The sequence below is a fragment of the Mauremys reevesii genome, linkage group 5, assembly GCF_016161935.1.
Source record: "Mauremys reevesii isolate NIE-2019 linkage group 5, ASM1616193v1, whole genome shotgun sequence".
Taxonomy (NCBI): Eukaryota; Metazoa; Chordata; order Testudines; family Geoemydidae; genus Mauremys; species Mauremys reevesii.
In genome coordinates, this window is record NC_052627.1 from 114,255,381 (window position 1) to 114,270,789 (window position 15,409).

At 39.2% G+C, this 15,409-nt stretch overlaps 1 protein-coding gene across 3 annotated transcripts in view; it reads right to left on the reverse strand.

The window, feature by feature from the left end:
- Positions 1-15,409, reverse strand: part of JAKMIP1 (janus kinase and microtubule interacting protein 1) — a 269,959-nt gene that overhangs the window by 54,361 nt on the left and 200,189 nt on the right. For all 3 annotated transcript variants that reach the window (XM_039539676.1, XM_039539674.1, XM_039539675.1), the window contains 4 exons: positions 11,706-11,834; positions 9,104-9,232; positions 4,028-4,111; positions 64-126 (listed from right to left, as the gene is read on the reverse strand). In XM_039539676.1, the coding sequence (XP_039395610.1) occupies positions 64-126; positions 4,028-4,111; positions 9,104-9,232; positions 11,706-11,834 (405 nt within the window). The remainder of the gene's footprint in view (positions 1-63; positions 127-4,027; positions 4,112-9,103; positions 9,233-11,705; positions 11,835-15,409) is intronic.

Consider the following 15,409-nt stretch of genomic DNA (forward strand, 5'->3'; position numbering starts at 1 on the left):
CTTAGCACATCAGTTTCCTTTGAAGAGTAAAGATTAGATAGTACCTAGATTCTGAACACATACCTTTTCTAACAACTCCTGGTTTGTTCTGATAAGGAGCTGCTTTTCTTCTATCCATTTGGAATCCTATGGGAGAAATGTAAAAAAAACACCACACCTATTTTTTCAACAAAGAACTCAGTACAGTAATAAGAATTATATAATTTCAGTCATTACTGCACAATCAAGTATAAAATGGGTTAAAGAGCAAACCCGTTGTAAATATTTAAAGGATTGAATAGCTACCAAAACGGATGAAAAAGTACTAAATCCCTGCTTCTTTTTAGTTTGGCTTTTCTCCTTTCCTACTTTGTTCAACCTAATCATTTAAATGTTAAAACTTTCAATGTTGACCTCTACCAATTTTGGAGGAATGTGGTCAATGTTCATTTAACATATATGCTGTCATGTATTTGCCCACCTTAGTTTAATATTACTGGTATTGGAAATTGTTCCTTCTCCTTCACTCAAATGAGCTTGCCCAGCAGCTCTGCTTTAAAATGTAGCTCTTTGAGCTGCCATATATATTCCCTTATGGGGAAGTGGAAGGAAAGCATTTAATGATTCATAAGTAGTGCAACTAGAGTCCAGAGACCTGCAGTTAGAAGTCCTCAGCTGGAAGTGAAAATGAGTCTTATTTTCAGGTGTGGAATAAAAGGGAAGGTGATGGTGGCAGGTTAAATCATACAAGACCACCTTCCCCATTAAAAGCTCTGTATTTCCATTTGATAACATGGGGGCCTGAACCAAAGTTCACCAACATCAGTGAGTCTCTTTCCATAGACTTCAGTGGACTTTGGATCAGGCTCATAAGGTCCAATCCTAAAAAAATTTACCACCACTGCTCAATACTGTTTGCAAGATCAGGCCCATATTGCTCTTACAATCACTTGAAATACTTACATGAGTGACATACTTATCCCAAATCAACCAATTAATTTTCTATCTAATGACAGGGAAAATGTACCTGAAATCTAAAATAGATCTAGTTCAGTGTTAATGGCTGAGATTTCCTAAAATGGCAAGGGATTTGGACACGCAATACCCATTAGAAATTAATGAGAGCTGGGCAAGAGAAGTCCAAAGCTGCTTTAAAATCTCAGCCCAAATCATGTTGATGCAGTAACTATTTACATCAATGAGCCTTTGCAGACACATTTCACACGGATTTTTTAACGATTGCCACAAAATAAAATGATCAGTTATTTTAGGGCATTTACTAATTTTGCATTGCCCCCACAGACACAAGACTGGAAAAGTTCACATTTATTTTCATGCAGTCGTTATTTCTTTGAGAGATGGAGGATTGTTTTGATTTGTTTCAAAAGAATTTACTAGACCGAATGTTTAAAAGGCCAGGAAACAGTTAAGATGCATTAACTAGAATTAAAAGGACAAAGTAAATTGTGGAGAAATGCAGCCTAAACTTTAACATTTAAAAAGCCTTCAGCGATCCTCAGAGGGAGGGAGGAATACAGTGGCAAGTGTTCTTCTCCAGTTTTGGCCTGCAAAGCACACAGAAAAGAGCTCCGTGCATCTAGAGACTTAGGTGAACACCCCCATCCATTAACATGCTGAGGGGCCAATTGTCTTTCCAGTCTGCTTTGCACGTATTTTCCATCTGCAAGTTCAACTATTTTGATCTACAATGAAACGCATGCCTGAGATGGATTTCCTCTGTTAAAAGTTTAATTTTGGGTGACAAACAAGATCCTTTCAAAACTATTTGGGATCTGATCTTGATTTCAGTGGAAACTGAAGGTGCTCAGCACTGAAGAGGATCAGGTCCTTATGTATCTCTTTCCAGGGCCTTATGTTGTCTAATATTTTTGAGACGTGATATTATCATTATTATTATTATTAAGTGATGGATAACCCTTTTCACTTACTGTAGTGCCTTTCATACAGGACCCTCAAAGTACTGTACAGAGGTAAATAATTATCATTATTCCTATTTCACATAGAAGGAAACGTCGGCAAAAAAGAGCTCAAATTAGGTTAATGAGAGCCTTTGGCGCATTTGAAAATGGGATCACTTATTTAGCCATCTAAATATAGATTTGGGAGCCTAACGTGAGGCACCTATTTTTGAAAAGCTTGGCCCAGATTTCTGATCTTGACTCTTTTACTGTCTGCACGTTTAACTTTAGAAAAGTCATGTAAATGCTCTCTGCCTCAGTTTCCCTAGCTGAAAAATAAGGATGATAATCTTTAGACACCCATTTTTAAAAATCTGTCACCTGATTCATAGTGCCCTGCTCTAAGCATTAGAGAGGACTGCCTGACCTTAGAGTGAACAGTTCATATTTACTACTAAATAATAATTATCCCAAGCTAAATAACAATTTAAAAAAATCACATTGTGCACAGAAAATGAGTTTGTTTCAAATAGAAATTTATTTAGTCAAATATAGGTTCTAACAATTTAGTGTTACCGTGTAACCAGCCAGTAAGCAGATGTGGATATGTCAGAGCCCACAGGAGTGATTTCTGATGAAGTTTTAAGGCTTAGTTTACATACAAAGCCACAGAGACAAATTTTTTTTATTGCACAATACCACCACCACTTGCACATTTAATTTCTCTTGATTACTGGGTGATTAAAGAGTGTAGTGTGGTTAAGAATCTTCAAAGGTAATAAATGATCAAACCTAATTTCCAAGCAAACCTGTTATATACATCAATTTGGAAACAAGTCACAAAATTTAATTTTTTTACATATATATTCATGTTCACTCGGATCTAATTTACATGCATAGTGTTTAGACTTTACATCTTCATAGTCAAATAGTATGTTAATGCTTTAGGTATGAAGCAATTTGTCTTCAATACCTGCAGCTTTATTTACCAATAAACTAAAGTGACAACAGTAGATCCTCAAGAGGAGGTAGTCCTTACAAGTGTATTTACTCTTGGGAGACCTCAGGGACTTGGAAGATTTTAGATTTTATAACCTACTGCCCAATTCTGTTGTTGTTTTATTTTATTTTACACACATACACACTTTATTTACACAGCATTACTAAGAACCTTAGCGCTTATGTGCAAGCTAACACTATTGTTTATATTCTCCTTAATTTGGTAAAAGGTTTCTTTGGAGTCATGCAACATTCTTAAGGAATACATCTTGCATAGAATAAAACATCATAAAGTGAAGTGAACTTTAAATAAAAAGGTTTATGAAATATTAGTATATTAACATTATGTTTTATTCATCTTTTACACATTTACTTTTGGATATATCTCTATTTTTCATCTTATTACTATGCATCACTTCAATTTGTAAATGAATTTTTCAACAATAAACATGGTATAAAAATAATACATCCAAAACATTCTGAAGAGGTACTTGTAGTTATGCAACTGAACATCTTTAAAGTGCACAATCATAGTTCTGTGCTATTTTCCTGAAGATCCTGAACACTATATCTGCCAAGAGCCAGGATTTATCCTTGCTAAGTACTGCCAAAAAACTCCAGTTAGATCTAGGTCCCAATTTCAATTTAAGTGATGTGGATAAAATGTTGAAAGTAGCTCCTAGTAATCAAACACACATTCAGTGGTTCATTTTTCCAGCTGAAATGTGTGTGGCAGTAACGATTTTATAATTCTTCCAGCCAGGGCACCAAAAATGGTCTCCATGGGAAATGCACAACATTCATTTTGTTGAAATTATGGCCAAAATTTTCCAGTGAAAATAGAAAACCAGAGGAAGGAGAAGGGCCTGGGCTGGGCAAGAAAAGGGAACGGATTTTTAACAACCATGTGCATGCAGATATTAGCATATTTTGTTTTGGAAGACGAATCTTCAATAGGATTTTTTCCAGTCTATACAATATGTTCCTTTAATCAGGTGGTCTAACTGGTGGAATGGTAACTAAGTTGCATCAGACACATGAATACACCAGCAAGCAACGAAGATGACAAGAACACTGCTGCATGCAAGGGAGAAGATGATTTGACAGAGGGCATTAAGAGAGCCTTTTACCTGTCCTTTTTCAATCAGAGATTTCTCCAGATCTTCAATTTTCGCCTGGTACCTGAGGAGATCAGCTTGCAGTTGTTCACGAGTCTGAAAAGGTATAAAAGTGTGCCTATGCTGTCACAATGGCCAACTGATTAGGATGTACACTTCATATGTAGCTCCATATGCTCAAATATTCAATTACTGCAGAATCAAATATTGATCAAATATTGATAAGTTCAATATGTCCTGTCCATTATCAGCCAGTGAGGTGAACTTGAATTGTTTTCAGTTAAAACAAACATGTTTATTTGTATTTTATTTGATAAAATATTTACCTCATTCATTTCCACACAACTCTTTTCCTTCAAAAGCACTTTCTAAAATTGAGTAACATAAAGCCAGTAATGATGCTGTTTGCAATACTTGGTATTTACTCAAGGTACTTGAAAAAAAAATGAATTGCAATAAGTACTAAATAAGTCTGCTGTGAGTAAAATGTGTATGATGATAAACTTAAATACGGCTCACCGTACCTGAATACTGCATACCACCCACAAATAAGAATTCATGCCATATGCCACTGATAAGCCAGTCAGTTTTATTTATATGGTCTCAATCCTTCAAGATAAGTACTTCCCTTATGGATGTTGAGTTACTTCAGCTGCAAAGAGTCCCCAATTGGGGCTTGAACATATGGGGCTTGAGCACCTCCTGCAAAGTACTGAGGCCCTCATCCCTAAAGGACGAATGGAGGCACTTAGGCCAGAATTGTAAAGGTAGTTTGGTGCCTAGAGACACAGGTAGGTGTCTAGTGGGATTTTCAAAATCCCTATTAGGCACTTTTAAAAATCCCACTGCGCACCTACCTGCATTTCCAGGCATCTAAATACCTTTATAAATCTGGCCCTTGGTAACGAACAGGATCAGGCCCTTGCTGAACACACTCAATTTCACCTAATAGATGTTGGGGACATTCGCTACCTCCCAGAATTGGGCCTCCTAAGACATAACCAATTGAAAACCTTCTAGACCAGTCAGCTGTTAAAGAGATAAAAAAGCCAGCTAGGCCATAGGGTAGAAAGAGTGACTATTTCAAATTCTATAAAAAAAAGTACATTTCTCCAAATAGTCTAAAATGCTGTTAAAGAAAAAAATTCATCTCCAACGCCTCCCTCGAACACAAAGAAAAACATTTAATGATTTTATATAACTGTCAAATACATAAATGCCTGAGAAATCTTACTTTAATAAAATATATAATTATGTCCTTTTAAAAGAAATAAAAATAACTTCTTTCCTCATCCTGGGGACAAAAATGAAAGCCAGCCATGATTATGTGATTAAGAGCTGCATGGCTGGCATTATGTTAGCAATCCACTGTGCCCAACAACACGGGCACAAATTAAAGGCAGAAATTGATAGCAGATGTGCAAGGAAAGACTTATTTTCTTATTTAAACTAAAATGCCACTTATTAGTTTTAGAAGGCAGAATATTTTCATGAGGCTCTGACTATGAATGTTAAGAGTAATGTTCCAAGTCAATGGATACAACGAGGAAAAACAACAGGAAACAATCAAATGCATCTGTAAAAATCAGTTTTAATCTGATCTGGGACCATAAACATAGGAGGCTGGTATGGCCTCCTAGATAAAGTTCTGCACTAGGACTTGGGAGATCCAGGTGCTATTCCCATTATGACCACTGGCCTACCGGGTGACCATGGGCAAGTTTATTTTGTCTCGCTGTCTCTCTGTACCTCAGTTTCCCCATCTGCAAAATGGGGATAATGATATTGGCCTCCTTTTTATCAGCTGGTCTCAAAAAGCTCTGCAAAATGCTAGATAAAAGCTAAGTATGATTTTTAATATATGTTAATCATTATTGCAGAGCAGAGTTAAAGTTGCTTGGGAGCCTGGCTCCCCCGCAGCCCACTAGGCAGGTTGCCAAGGACACAGGAAAGGTTTCTCAGCCCTCCTGATTTCCTGAGGGTTTGTCTGTGACTTTTGGTGACCTCTGCAGTGACCAGTGCACTTGGCTCAGGGGCAGATCAGGCAGCCCCTGTGCCAGATGCACCAGCCACTGCTGGGGCAGTCTCAGGCCACCACACCTTCCTCTGCGGCAGCAGAGTTTGGATGTGGGAGGGGGCAGGAGGTTGAGGCATGGGACGGGATGAGGCAGGATCTGGGCGGCGCTTACCTGGGGGTCTCCCTGGAAGTGACGACATCCCCCTCACTCAGCTGCATCATCATTTGCAGATGATACTAAACTGCTCAAGATAGTTAGGACCAAAGCAGACTGTGAAGAACTTCAGAAAGATCTCACAAAACTAAGTGATTGGGCAACAAAATGGCAAATGAAATTTAATGTGGATAAATGTAAAGTAATGCAGATTGGAAAAAATAACCCCAACTATACATACAACATGATGGGGGCTAATTTAGCTACAACAAATCAGGAAAAAGATCTTGGAGTCACTGTGGATAGTTCTCTGAAGACGTCCACGCAGTGTGCAGAGGCAGTCAAAAAAGCAAACAGGATGTTAGGAATCATTAAAAAGGGGACAGAGAATAAGACAGAGAATATATTACTGCCCTTATATAAATCGATGGTACGCCCACATCTCGAATACTGTGTACAGATGTGGTCTCCTCATCTCAAAAAAAGATATACTGGCACTAGAAAAGGTTCAGAGAAGGGCAACTAAAATGATTAGGGGTTTGGAACAGGTCTCATATGAGGAGAGATTAAAGAGGCTAGGACTTTTCAGCTTGGAAAAGAGGAGACTAAGGGGGGATACAATAGAGGTGCAAAATCGTGAGTGATGTGGAGAAAGTGGATAAGGAAAAGTTACTTACTTATTCCCATAATACAAGAACTAGGGGCCACCAAATGAAATTAATGCACAGCAGGTTTAAAACAAATAAAAGGAAGTTCTTCTTCACACAGCACACAGTCAACTTGTGGAACTCCTTACCTGAGGAGGTTGTGAAGGCTAGGACTATAACAGCGTTTAAGAGAGAACTGGATATTAGCCAGGATGGGTAAGGAATGGTGTCCCTAGCCTGTGTTTGTCAGAGGGTGGGGATGGATGACAGGAGAGAGATCACTTGATCATTACCTGTTAGGTTCACTCCCTCTGGGGCACCTGGCATTGGCCACTGTCAGAGGACAGGATACTGGGCTGGATGGACCCTTGTCTGACCCAATACGGCTGTTCTTATGTTCTTATGCTAGGCAGAGGTGTGGCCAGGCAGCTCTGTGCGCTCCCTCCACCCAGAGCGCTGGCTTCGCAGCTCCCATTGTCTGGGAACTGCGGCCAATGGGAGCTGCGGGGGCGGTGCCTGCAGGCGGAGGTGGCCACGCCTCTACCTAGCAGGCTGAGCGAGGAGGATGTCGCCACTTCCAGGGAGCTCCCCAGGTATGCACTGCCCAGAGCATGCCTCACACCATCCCATGCCCCAACCCCCTCCCATAGCCAAACTCTGCTGCTGGGGGAGGGAGGCGTGATGCCAGGTAACGACCTGCCAGCACCCCCAATCCGCCCACTCCTCCCCAGTGGGAGTCCCAGGCCGTGTGCTGTAGCCCTCCTCCGTCCAGTTTTAGTCAGGGGTATATAGTAAAAGTTATGGACAGGTAAACATAGCCTTAGTCATAATTTCAACAAAACATATACGTTCCTGCAAAGTGTTTGGATTTTGACAAATCGGCAAATTTTGACAAGAAAATGTTATGTGAAAAATTTCTGATGAGCTCTACTAGGCAGTATGGCACAGCAAATGGAACATGCAGAGACTCTGAGAAATGGATTCTGTGTAAAGCAAGGCACAGATGGATAAACAAGGTGCTTTTTAAATCCCCCATGCCCGCTACTAGATCACCAATTAATCATGCTTGGGGCTGGAACTAGGTATTTCTAATCCTCCAGAGTTTCACATCCAATTACAAACAACTCATATGTAAAGTAGGATGTGAAAAATTAGTTAATGAGCAGAGTGATACTGCACTGCTATGCATTTTACTCCAGTCAGATCTCTTCCTCTGTGGACTGGCAAGAACTGAAAATGCTTGAGATGGAGGGGAAGAAGTTTATATTAGTTCATCTCAGTCAGAAAAATGGTGCCTTTTGTCTAGAGAGCGAGAATGGATGATGTCAAGCAGGAAAAGAATGGAGTGATCCAGAAAATTCGCAGACACAGGAGACTCCAAGAAATCATTTTCAAGAGCATTTTGAAACCAGAAAGGATTTTATGGACTGATCAATAAGACAATGCTTAGCAGTAGGGGAAGTGAAAAGATTATGTGTGTGTGAATATAAATCCCCTTGCTCTGTCAGATGGAAGCCAGTGACGCAGCACACACTCTTCCCAAGTCTTCATGTGGCCCTGCATCTGAAGTAATTTACCAGAGGATACCAATTCAAGTTTTAGGTCCATGACGAGCTGTGCTTGGTGCAGGACTGGTGGGATGAGGCAAAGGGTCACCTTTGCAGCTCACTGATCCTGTGGCCACTGGGAGACCCACTTGGTCTGTAGCACAACTTAGATTTTGCTTAGGTCCCCAAGGAGCCATTAGAGTAGTCAGTAACCACTACGGCACAGCAGTGTTCTGGCCTTCCCCCATTTGCTGGGCATGAGGGGGTGGCATAGAACTGGGAGAATACAGAGCCTTTCATTTATCCTACTAAATGCCTGAAGAGAAAGATTTTCAAGCCCGATTTGTGTGAGGCTCTTTGTTTACTTGTCTGACACAAATATTTATTGTAATCTTATCATTGATTTTTCTTAAATCCATTGTTTTAGCAGCCACATACAATTTCTGTTGGATTGTCTTTTTGAATTAGAGAGCATTACTTAAAAACAGGGCTACTTTAATCCATTATGTGTGTGATTAAAAAAAAAAGAGTCATGATAAGATGCATTTTGAAACCTCCTTTCCATACAGGTCTGATAAATCTAGAACAAATGTTTTACTATAATATTATCTAATCCTCAGAAGTATGTAATACATTTACTGCATGCAGTCCACTGACCTGCAAAGGCACACTTAGCATGAGAGATATCAGATTTCTGAGAAGTTTAAATAAAAAATGGCTTACCCTTGCTTCTCTCTCTGCATCCAGTGTCCCACCAACTTGCTCTTGAAGTAATGCATATGCTCTTTGTAAAGCCTGATATTCTCTGGTTAGTTGACAGAACCTTAAATCAGCTTCTTCTTTAGGCGTACTCTTAAAAGAAGAGAAAAGCAAAACAGTGTATTATCTTCTGTTGCTTCAAACATTAAGCTCTCTTTGCAGCTCAGAGATTATACAGTAGCTAGTTGAAAATGTAAAATATCCATCGATTTCTGTAAAGATATTGATAGGTAGAATTGCTGGGAGGGAGCAAAAAGGACAGGCAAGAACTTTGTGCAGGACCCAGGCTTACAAGAGGGCCAAAGACTCTAACAGCAGAGTAGGAACGTTTGTTAAACTGTTGCTTCCATACTCACGTATATAGAGATATAAAGGACTGCACAAATCTTCCTCCTACAGCACTGATGACTCTTCCCCCCACTGGCAGACCCTAATCCCTACAAGCTGTCCTTGGGGCAGAGCCTGGCACCCGATGCTGCTAGCTCAATCTGCAGGACACTATCCCTACCTTAGATCCGAGAAAGAACTCCAGGAACCCTAGAGGGAATGAGGAGAAAAAAGTCCCTCACTCCAATCAGCTCTCATTCTTGCATCACCTTGTGTTCTGAATGACAAATTTTGAGTTGGAGGAGTGGGGGATGGGGTGGAAGAGAACAGCAAGAAAGAATACAAACAAAAGAAACAGAAATGCAGGAGGAGAACCTTACAGATTCCCAAAGTTCGATGCAGCTTTAAAATGCTAGCAGAGATTAGAGGAAAGCGGACGTTGGGGTGGAGAGAAAAATGCAGACTTCCCTGTGTTTATGTTTAGAATTTGAGTGCAGCATAAATTGGCTTGACAGAAAAAGTGAGGAACAGTATGTATAGGAATAGAGAGAAAACACGGGACAGTGGAAGTTAAGAGTGCTGAATGGAAAGCATTTGTGTGAAAGGTGGGCAGAGAGTGAATGGCTAATGAGAGAACTGAGGCAAGACATGAGGGAGGGAGGGAGTGATGTAGGGTGACCAGATGTCCTGATTTTATAGGGACAGTCCCGATATTTGGAACTTTGTCATATATAGGTGCCTATTACCCCCACCCCACGTCCCGATTTTTTACACTTGCTGTCTGGTCACCCTAGAGTGATGGGGCGTGAAACAGAGAAGGAACACAGACTGATGGGGAGGGATGAGAGAGAATACGACTCCCCACAATTTTATTCACTGACAAAAGTGCCATAATTTTGAAGAACCCACGTTGGTCCTCACTGCTCAACACCATGGACCTGCTACATGTGCACGTGGACAGAGAGATGCGCACCTGCTTCTCTCAGTCACCTAACCCGAGGGTTTTGGGGCAAAGTAATTTAAATACAGGATGATGAGCAAAAAGTTGTATACTGGTTACAGAGCTCTAAGTAAAACAACAGTATTGCCAACTCCAGGCATGCAAAAAAAATACGTCATTCCCCAAAATCATAAAATTTGCTTTAAAATCATTAAGATTTCTTTTAAAATAGTAAACATTGGGGTCTTTTCATTTGCCTTCTGGGTTTCATATTTTCAAACTTTTCTCCACAATCATGAAGGCTAGAATTTTTTTTTTTTAATGAAAGCAGAGATTCTCCTGACTCCAGGAACTGGGGCTCCAAGAAAGAAAACCCCAAACAATATCATGAGACTCAATAAAAATCACAAGGGTTAGCAACCCCAAATAACAATAAAATAAGCTGAGTAGAGGAGGGGAGATGGGGACATGAGTATAAGATAGAAAGGGTGTAACTGAAGGGTAGAACATACGAGTTAGTAAATAGCATAGGGAGACCTTGATTTCACATCTTATCTTAGACCTTGCCATTCCTTACTGTAGCCCGGTTGCAGTGCATAACATACAGGTCCAGCAAAAACATGTCTACATATATTTACTATTTAAGCCTTAATAAATTGACAAAACTTCTCTCGATATCAAAAGCATAGTGAGAAGGACCTAACAGTACCAAAATAGTCAAATCAATCATAATATTCTAGGAACAGCTATTGTGGAGCAGCTGTGGATTTTGTCAGTTCAAGTGTCCACTGATTTTCTTATTTTGACAAGCAAGAGATATTGTGATAAACGGAATTCTATTTCTCAAGCACTGCTGATATTTACCAAGTCTGATTTAATTAACTCTGAACTCATCAAGAAGACAGACCCTAATGCTGTCATTTATTAGTTGGGTTGCAATGGCTGAGCTAAATTAGTGTGTTATTTATAGATTTCAAGGCCAGAAGGGACCACTGTGATCATCTAGTCTGATCTGCACAACCCAGGCCACAGAACTTCCTCCAAATAAGTCCAGAGTATATTTTTTAGAAATCATCCAATCTTGATTTTAAAATTGTCAGTGATGGAGAATCCACTATGACTCTTGCTAAGTTGTTCCAATGGTTAATTACTCCTACTGCTAAAAATTTACACCTTATTTCCAGTCTTTTACTTGACTTAAAACAGCTATTCAAGTTGCAAATGCAGAAATACAGAGAAATAGGAAAAATATTTCCATTCATTTTGTATCTTTTGTTATGAAGACACTTCATTACTTACATCATCCAAGTCTTCTTCTGGTGTTGCTGGTGTTCTGTCTGTTTTGTCCGTGTTATACGAAGTTACAGATGAGGTTTCAGAGTCAACAGATTCTTCGTCAAATCCAAAAAACGTCTCCACAACATGCCTCTGAAAAGTCAGTTTTTCTAGATTACTAATAGGACATTCAGCAATAATCTATAACCTGGTTAAATAGACAAGTAGACAGCAAAAAAGGTCTTCAGTAACCCCATGTCTGCCTTTACTCCCAAGATGCTTTGATTCTTACCCACAAGGACAAGAGGCTCAATTGGGACATCTGAGCAGTCCCGTTGATTTCAATCGACCTACTAAGGACTGTAGGATTAAGTCCCTGGTAACAAACTGAGGGAGCCTGGGAAGACAATCATTAGGAAAAGAGAGGAAAGACGAGTGTTGCTCCCTCCATGTATATGCCCCATTTGAATGCCGGTAAATAAATTATTCCTTTCAGCATCTTTTATTCCAGTGCTTCAAAACATCAGGCTGCACATTGCACTGGATAGCTGCCAAATACAGGCATGCTCTAACACAAGTATAAAATACACTTAACCACACAGAAAATCATCCATGTTTTGAGATATTAGGTAACCAACCTATTGAGATGCAACATACAAGAGGGTGTTAAGAAGAGGGGTATATTGTATTAAAAAAAGTTATTCATTGACATTTGTCATTCACATTATTAATAAAAACAAAAACAAAAAATCAGAAAGCTTAAAAATATCTATTTTTCAAAATTATTGCTGCCAACTTGAAGATATCAGTTCATATAACTTCATCTATCTGAAATACTATCATTTTAAAAATGAGAAAAATGGATACTCTAGAAAGAAAAAATAAATACCAGCATGTTTAAGGAAGATTAATCTTTAGTGAAAAATAATATTTAAATTATTTTTTTAAATCACAGATAACATAACATTGAATTAATGGGTACAGAATATAAAAGAACCACATTAAAATATATAGGCAAGTAGTGTATACCTAACACTCATCATGAAAGATATTAGATCAGCTACCAATGTCAGCAGGCAAATAAAAAGTCATAACTGCAATGAACCTTTATAGGACTGATAAAAAAGTAAACTGGTCTTAAAATTATCAACCTTTCTGTTCTTCCCTTACTTCAGTTTCTTGATACATGCCTAGAAAACAGTGACACTGCAGAAAATTCTACTTTGCTTCAAAAATAAAAGCATTGTTATAATTGGAGATATACCCATCTCCTAGAACTGGAAGGGACCTTGAAAGGTCATTGAGTCCAGCCCCCTGCCTTCACTAGCAGGACCAAGCACTGATTTTTGCCTTAGATCCCTAAGTGGCCCCCTCAAGGATTCAACTCACAACCCTGGGTTTAGCAGGCCAATTCTCAAACCACTGAGCTATCTCTCCCATCCCTCAAATTATAATGTTTTCTACCTCACTCCATAACATGCCCCCACAGAGCAGCCTTTTACCTGTCAAGACCAAAACATACTATGACAGAGATCTGAGGCTTAAGCTTAGTGCCAGTGACTGCAGCAGTAACAACAATTCTAATAGATTAAAAAATACTTCTGTCTTTACACATCGGGGACAGCAGGAATGAAATCAGCATTTACAGCACCCTGCAAGCACGCAAAATACCAAACCAAACATCCATTCCTGCCTCCCAGCAACGTCCATTCCTGCCTCCCAGCAACGTCCATTCCTGCCTCCTTAAACATTCAATTGTGAAAGTTAAGCTCTCTTAGTTCTTACTCTTCAAAATTATTTGAAAGTTGACATCAGTCAATACACAAAATTTCTGGAATTCTTCACAAGCAAAAACGACAGCATCTCCTCAACCACTGAGCTTAGAATAGTTTAAAAAATAAAAATAGGCTGCCAACCAAAATTATTTGATTTGATACAATTCGCCAGTCACCTAGTGAATTCAAGACCAGAAAGTATAAAATAAGATAAAATTAGCCATCTTTATATAGAGTTGTGAGCTGTCCTGCTCACCCTACAGAAAATTCTAGAGTCCAGCAAAACCAAGCCCTCCTAACAGTTCACAATTTACTCACTAACCTCTCTTCAACATCCAATTACAGTTAATTCTACCAAATAGCGATGCCCTATCTCTAATCACAATGACTCCATGTACTCCCCTTCTACTGTAGGCCTCTAGACTATTCTGTAACTGTATTGTTGCTTTCAACAGTCCTAAGAACATAACCTCAATGTTCTCATCACTTCTGTTCTAATATTTGAGAGTTGTCTTCATTTCAGTGCTGGTTTGAGGCATGATTGGAGTGTTACCCCTAACTCAACTCCCGTCTACACACAAAAATCTCTAGCTTGAGCTAACTGGTACTTTCAACTTGAGTGAGCTGGCGTTTTGGGGCTATAGGCTGAAGATCAACAGTTGCAGGAGGGGATACAGGCCACAGCTTAAATTAACACAACTCATCCACTGCTAATCCAATCATTCTGTGCTGCTAATCAAACCATTCTCTGTATGATGAGTGTTGAGACAGGCAGCATGGCCTAGTGGATAGAAAACAGGAGACCTGGATTCAATTCCTGGCTGTGCCATTGGCCTGCTGGGTGAACTGGACATGTCACCTCTGTTCCTCAGTTTCCCCATTTGTAAAATGGAGACAGTGATACTGACCCCTTTGTAAAGTGTTTTGAGATATACTGATGTAAAGCACAATAAAGAGTGAGGTGTTATTGTTTTGCAGCATTACCACTCTCACTTAAGCTAGGCTGATTTAAGCAGAGCAACTTGAGCGGAGTAACTTCAGCTAACTGATGCTGTGAAGACAAACCCTTAGAATAGTTCAAAATTTCATTCACAGACTGAATTAAGAGCCTAGTGTTTGTAGTATAAAAATCCCCTTTCAAATAGGTTATGTTCATGTTGAAAAAAGTTCAAAAACTGAAAGCAAGTAGAAACCTGAATAAAGCCTGGACTCTTCATAACTCTGCAGAGGCCACAAATATAGACCCAGGCACTTGAAAGATCTCTAGAGATCAGCCTTCCCTTTGCAATCCATTGATTGGGTCACTAGGAATTGCTACCCAATCTATACAGAGGGAGGCAAAAAGGAAAGGGATTTAAGTACTAAAATCTGCTCAGGTACACAGCTATTTTTAGTTACTCAGTAAGCACCAGGACTTTTCTATGTTATATTTAGGACTTTTCTATGTTATATGTTAGAACTATGTTTAAGACAAGACATTTGGAATAGAAATTAATCCGAGAATTTTAATTCTTTCCTCTAGCATTCATATTCTTCACAATCCTTAGCTTTAGAGAAAGTTTGTTTTCCTTCATTATAAGTCCCTTAGAAAAGAACAAATAAATCATGGTGCACAATCTGTATCTGAACCACTGAAGAAACATCCAGCAATACCTACAGGAGCATCAGTAGCTTCATTAAACTCAGGACAAAAAGAGTGTTCATCAACACTGAAATGTTCTTTGCAAATATTCAGACAAATCGTAGCTAGTTTTATAAATAACTCAGCTTGAATATCTGCTGCTTTAAGGTGTTTTCAGGGAATAAAAACAAACACACAAAAGATTGGTCCTTTTGGTTTACGTAACATAGCCTCGTTGATTACAGGGATTATTTAAAAATAATAGCTACTGAACTATCAGTATACTGATATATTTGTTGCTCAGCATATTTAAACATATCATTGGCACCAGG